At 42.5% G+C, this 6,602-nt stretch overlaps 2 protein-coding genes across 8 annotated transcripts in view; both read left to right on the top strand.

Moving 5' to 3' along the window:
* The window catches only part of LOC128418020 (protocadherin gamma-A4-like), a 299,406-nt gene that overhangs the window by 68,002 nt on the left and 224,802 nt on the right, over positions 1-6,602 (top strand). The window lies entirely within an intron of this gene.
* LOC128418037 (protocadherin gamma-A6-like) lies at positions 2,303-6,159 on the top strand. The gene has a single exon (XM_053397419.1). The coding sequence runs from the start codon at positions 2,780-2,782 to the stop codon at positions 5,198-5,200; it is 2,421 nt and encodes an 806-aa protein (XP_053253394.1). The 5' UTR covers positions 2,303-2,779; the 3' UTR covers positions 5,201-6,159.

Raw genomic sequence — 6,602 nt, 5'->3', positions numbered from 1 at the left:
AGGGACTATATAATTATTTTAAATAAATAAATATATAAAATGCATCAATTCCCCACCTCCAAAAACCATATACTAGAAAGACAAAACACAGGCAATGAGCAATAGGGAAAAACAGTGGTCCCTGTATTGACCTATATGCCGACCCTAATATGTGTGCATCATGAACCCAAAATCTCTTTCCTCCTTTCCTTAACAGTCAGAACAGCTAAGAGCATTTGCAATGTATGATTAGAAATTATGACCAGTTGGAACAGTTGTGGCCAACAGTATGTATGTAGCTGAGTGTGCATGTGGCTAGTATTTCCACCTATACCATCTCCAGTCATGCTTCCATAATGTAGTAACATAGGTGACAAATGGCTATTGAGTCATAACAATGTTAGATGCCCTCTCACCTCTTTGGCTTGGAATGCTTTCCCATGGAAAGGCAATCTGGCAAGGACATACAGCTGCACACCCCTGTGTTTGCTGCTTCATATACATTAATGCTGGATTGTGCCTAATGTGTCAAAATGTTTGTTGCCAGTGCATATTCTGTAGTGAAAGATGAAGACTAATTTTGAAAGAAACTTTTATGGCATTGCTTCGTGGATCGGATGCTTGATTTTCTGTCTTCTGGGGGAAAGCATTCAGCAAATTCAGTATAGCAGTTTTAGTAGTCCTGCTGATTTTGTAGAACAAGAAGCAGAAGAGCATCAAGCTCTCCAAGAAAGATGACTGGAGGTTTAACAGGTCATCACATGCTAGTTTTTAATAATGCTTGTTCTGAGCTTGACAACTTATTGTCACACATGAGCACATAAGCTGCCATTGAAAGTTACCCACCTGCAGTAGTGACATGAATGGTGGTGGACAGCTGGTGAATCCACCCCACCCCCATACACTGTTGCCTACCTGGATGGGGCAGCAGTGAGGCTGGAGTCATGTGCTTTTAACTGTGGGAACATTTAGCACTGCTGCTGGTGCACCTGCACAGCCCCAACCACACAGTTGTGTCAGCCCAGCCCTGACCAGGTGAGTCCCAGCATCAACACTAGTGTTGGAGGGTGGCTCCACAGCTCCACCCCATTGCGTGTGCCACCAATCTCTTCCTGCTTCTTTTTATCTCTGTAATGTGATGTGGTGTAGTAGTAATAATTGGCTTTAATAGCATTCATCTTGGCTTTATTTTCTTCTAGGCACAATATGAGCAATAAATTAAGGAGGACATGGCCTTCTTTGCACTGTACAGTCATCCTTGGTGTTTATAGAGCACTTTAGTGTAGAAAATGGTTGATATACATTCCCTTGTAACTCTTCAATAACCCAGAAAGATAGATCAGCATTATTTTCCTCATGTTGTGGATGAGATGGAGAGAGGATGCATTTATATGTGGCAAGTATTGCATTAGTTTTCCTGACTAGAACGCTAGTGCTTCTATTCTGTTTTCCAGTGATCCTTTGTCACTGCAGTACCAGTTGTGTTATGTGTATATTTTTGACCAATATATCAGCATATCAATATATGAGCAATATATCATGTTCCACTAAATTTCATTCACACCAGTGTGCGTGGTGTGACGCAACAATGAACATCATTGGATAACATTGCCACTATTCCACCCATAGCTGTGCATGTATTCATTCCCCCACGTATACGGCCCTGAATTTCATCACTTTACTCCTGCTATTTTCCGGTTTAAGGGAGCAGCAAACGGATTTTTTCCTGCAATTAAATAAAATGGAAATGAAGTGGATTTCATGCCATGTGAAAACTTGAATATAATGCAGAAATTAATAGTTAGGGAAACATAAGGGAAATGGAGGAAACTGCTGTGTGAACTCAACCAGAGAGAGGAGGGAGGGAGTCTTCCCAAGGACAACTAATGAGCTCATGATTGAAGTTTGATTTGAACTGGGGCATTCATGATGTGCATCTCCTACCCAGTACAGCCTTATTTGAACAATCTCCTCTAGTGTAAGCAAAGAAAACATGATGGTGCAAAGTTCTAAATCATGTGTGGGGCCCCTACAAGTAGAGTAAGCTCCCCACCTCAGACCTTGGTCCTCAAATTCATGGAGGGATCTAGATTGTGTACAGATGAAATGCTGGACAGGAAAGGACTAAGAAGCACTCCATATTTCTCCTCAGGTGTTTGCTCATGTACAGACAGTGTATGCCCAAATAGGGCTTATGTAACACGTACCTAGACATAAAAATTCAGTTTGAAGATGAACAACCTAGAGATGTGAATGATCAAATAGGAGCTGAGAGGAGTGAAGTCCCAGTGGTAACAAGGATGTACTGGTGGTTTACTAGTGTTGCTTCTCCATCAAGAAAAAAATCTATTGAATATTCCCTTAGAAAAGCGAGCAGAAAACATTGCTGAGAATGATCCATAACATTTATTCCAGAATTTCCAGTAATGGGGTAGGGCAGGAACTCTAAACATACTTGTCTTTCCTGCTCCTTTTCAATTTGATTACAGCAGCAAAAGTCGTCACTCCTATTTCTCCTTAGTGGGTAAATTCTAAGGGAAAAGAATAGTAATCCTAACTATATCTGAAGTTTTTGCAGTTTGGGCTTGAACCTCTGGGTGTCACTGTTGACCAGAATGGAGCAGAAATGTGAAATCCTGCCCAATCGAAGATGCCTTTCCGTTAAACACAAGCACAAAATATCTGAAGGAACAAGCTGCTTGTCAGTGCAAAGAAGAAATGGAAGTGCATTTTCCTTAGAAAAAAATTGGATACAGCATCTCTTGAACCAGAATCTAAGGGTCTTTAACCTGCTGCAAGGATGGAAGGAATTCAGAGGCTGTGGAACTGCAGAAAAGGAATCTTCCAGTGCCTTTTCATGATGATTTCTTGGAAGGCAGTTTCTGGGCAGATCCACTACTCCATTCCAGAAGAGATGCACAAAGGCTCTTCTGTGGGGAATGTTGCAAAGGACCTGGGAATGGATGGCAAGCTGCTCCCAAACCATGGACTCCGCATTGTTTCCCCTGTAGGTATGATTCAGTACTTTTCTTTGAATGCCAACAATGGCCATTTGCAGATATCTGAGAGAATAGATAGAGAGGAAATCTGCAGAGACGCAGAGAAATGTATGTTGAAGTTTCAGGTTCTTGTTGAAAGCAAACTGAAGCTTTATGGAATTGAAGTGGAAATTACGGATATAAATGATAATGCTCCCCACTTCCCTCTATGGGAACAGGAGCTGGAAATCAGTGAGGCATCTATGCCTGGATTCCAGATCTCTCTTCCCAAAGCTCAAGATCCAGATTGGGGGATAAATTCAGTGCAGAGCTATCAACTCACAGGCAGTAGCAATTTTGCTTTGCATGTGCAAACAGAAGAAAATGGTGCCAGACTTGTTGAACTTGTGTTGGAAAAGTCACTGGACAGAGAGGAACAATCAGCTTACGATTTGCTTCTCACAGCTACTGATGGAGGTGATCCCATCAGATCTGGCACATTACAAATCCACATTGTTGTCATTGATGCAAATGACAATGCACCAGTTTTCAGCCAACCTCTCTATGAAGTGAGTGTCAGTGAGAATATTCCCAAGTGGTCCATACTTTTGACAGTGAGAGCAACTGATATGGATGAAGGAATCAATGGAGACATTAAATACTCTTTCCAACAAATTACAAAGCGCGACTCCCAAATGTTTCTGTTAAATTCCACAACAGGGGAAATCATCCTTATTGGGAATCTTGATTATGAGGAATCATCTTTGTATGCATTTGAGATACAAGCTAAAGATGGAGGAAGGCTGAGTGACAGATCAAAAATTGTGATATCTGTTATGGATCTGAATGACAATGCACCTCAGTTATCAGTTACCTTTGCCACGAACACCATACTTGAAAGTTCACCATCCCAAACGGTAATTGCCATTTTAAATGTCCAAGACCGAGATTCAGGAATCAATGGGGAAATCACATGTTCAATCCCTAGCAATCTCCCTTTTCAGCTAAAGAAGTCCATGGATAACTTTTACAGTTTGGTGACTGATGGTGCCCTTGACAGGGAACAGGTGTCAGTCTTCAATATTACTGTCACTGTTACTGACCATGGAGTCCCCCCTCTTTCTACAGTCACAGTTATCACACTTCATGTTTTAGACACAAATGACAACCCACCCCTCTTTGAAAAAACAGACTATACTTTCTATTTTGTTGAGAATAACCAAAGAGGAGCCATGGTCTCTTCCTTAAGAGCAAATGATCTTGACTGGGAAGAAAATGCCAGAATAACATATTCCATCACTGATGACCAAAGAAGTGACTCCCGCCTCTCCTCCTACCTCTCCATTAACTCTGAGACAGGGGTTATATATGCTCTGACCTCCTTTGATTATGAAGAGTTTCGAGACATTCGGTTCCGTGTAAAGGCTCAGGATGGAGGTTCTCCACCACTCAGCTCCAACGTCTCAGTGACTCTCTTCATCCTGGACCAGAATGACAATGCTCCCCAAATCCTGTACCCCTCCCCTCCCACTGACGGCTCCACAGGGATAGAGCTGGCCCCTCGCTCCTCTGAGCCAGGCTACCTGGTCACTAAGGTGGTGGCTGTGGATGCGGACTCTGGCCAGAATGCCTGGCTCTCCTACCAGCTGATCAAGGCCACCGAGCCAGGGCTCTTCACTCTGGGGCTCCACACGGGAGAGATCAGGACGGCCCGCTTCTTTCTGGATAAAGATGCCCTCAAGCAAAGCCTGGTGGTTTTAGTCAAGGACAATGGGCAGCCACCTCTCTCTGCTTCAGTCACTCTGACTGTGGTGCTGGCTGACGCCATCCCTGCAATCCTCTCAGACCTGAGCAGCATCTCAGTTCCTGTAGAGCCTCCGTCTGACCTCACCTTCTACCTGGTCCTTGCAGTGGCTTTTGTCTCCTGCTTGTTCCTCATCTTCCTCCTTGTGTTACTGGCCATCAAGTTGCACAGATGGAGAAATTCTCAGCTACTTGAATCGGGGAGTGTGAATTTCAGTGGTGCTCCTATCTCACAGTTTGTGGGGATTGACGGAGTCCGAGCATTTCTGCACTCCTACTGCCAGGAGGTTTCTCTCACTACAGACTCTAGAAAGGCACATTATTCCAATACTCTGAACAATAAAGAAGCTTGTGAAGCAAAGGATCCTATCCTACCTGGTGAAGATTTAAACTTGAACAATGAAGGCTTAATCGTAGTCCAGGTGAGCAAACAATTTTAGATAAGCAATGTTTTTATTTTGTTAATATCAGAATATATTTCCCTCCTGCCTCTGCTTTCTCATTATATTCAGAACTATGTCAGTCTTCTTTCTATTCCTTTCAGTCCACCTTCTTTTAGTCATCACTGGGTATGTGATACTTCTGTGAAGTATCTTCTTTCAACAAATCTTCATTTTGATGCATCAGATGATCTGTCTTTGTCTCTTATTTTGGACTGCTGGTGGAGGCTCACAAAACCTTGTGGACATCTATAAAAAACATAGTTCCCTACATATTGAAAACTATCATGTATGGGAGATAGGGAGAAGGCTAGGCTGATAACTATCATCCTATTTTCATGTGGAGGTATATTCCTCTCCCCCTGCTTTGAACAAGTCCTCAGCATTTGAGTTCCTGTTAGATTCATTTAATGCATTCTTAATTGTTTTAACTTAGTATGTTGTATTTGGCTTTTGTTTCATATTTTTATGACTCTTCCAAATAGTTGGTGGTTTAAAAAATCTGTATCAATAAATAAGTATATAAATGTGAGCCCTCACCTGCCTTGCTACTGGTAAGTTGTAGTTATCTGCCTCGGTGAAAACTAGGGCCAAGTATCCTATGACAAATAAGTGTTCATTCCCATCTTTCAACCAATAACCTCTTTCCACTTCATACCCAACTGCCCACCAGTAAGCTGATACTGAGATTCTCATTGCTACAAGACTTCTTTTTTAAAAAGTAATAATTTACTTAACTCTTTTATTGGTTGAGTTATTTTGGCTGTTGGTATATTTTAGCATGATAAAATGAGGAGATTCAATGGTGAGGGGACTCTGGGAAGAAATTTATAAGCAATTGTATTGTAAGATTGGTTGCATAATGCTCCTTGTAATTTGCAATCTTCACCCGCTATTGAACTACAGCAGCAACACACAAATGCATTTGGGGGGGGGGGGTATTTTCTACTTTAATGAGATTTCCAGTGTAAGGTAGGGGTAGAATTTTGAACCCCAGAGAAGGTGTCATGTGTTGCCTTCTCCCCAGTGGCATAGCGTGGGGGGTGCAGGGGGGGCCGGCCGCACCGGGCGCAACATCTGGGGGTTATGGTTAGGGGGTGCAAATCCACGGGTTAGGGGGCGCAAATTACTTGCCTTGCCCCGGGTGCTGACAACCCACGCTACGCCACTGCTTCTCCCTGTAATTTGAATGAAAACAGCTTCAGCAGAAGCTGTGTTCTTCTAGGTAACTCCACACTGCTACAATGGGTGCATCACTGGAAATGTGACTGCAAGTTTATTTACTCCTTTGTCATGTGACTGTAAGCTGTTTTGATTCCAGTGCTCTTTGGTGATATGTGGCTTATATTTTTCTATTAAAAATATGCTGTCATGGTTGGTGTTGTAAACACACTACAGTAGC

This window comes from Podarcis raffonei, chromosome 7 (genome assembly GCF_027172205.1).
Source record: "Podarcis raffonei isolate rPodRaf1 chromosome 7, rPodRaf1.pri, whole genome shotgun sequence".
Taxonomy (NCBI): Eukaryota; Metazoa; Chordata; class Lepidosauria; order Squamata; family Lacertidae; genus Podarcis; species Podarcis raffonei.
This window is presented reverse-complemented; position numbering and strand designations above follow the sequence as displayed.

What these genes read in the sequence shown, in the direction of transcription:
- LOC128418037 (XM_053397419.1), top strand. Translation starts at nt 2,780, where the DNA reads ATGGAAGGAATTCAGAGGCTGTGGAACTGCAGAAAAGGAATCTTCCAG.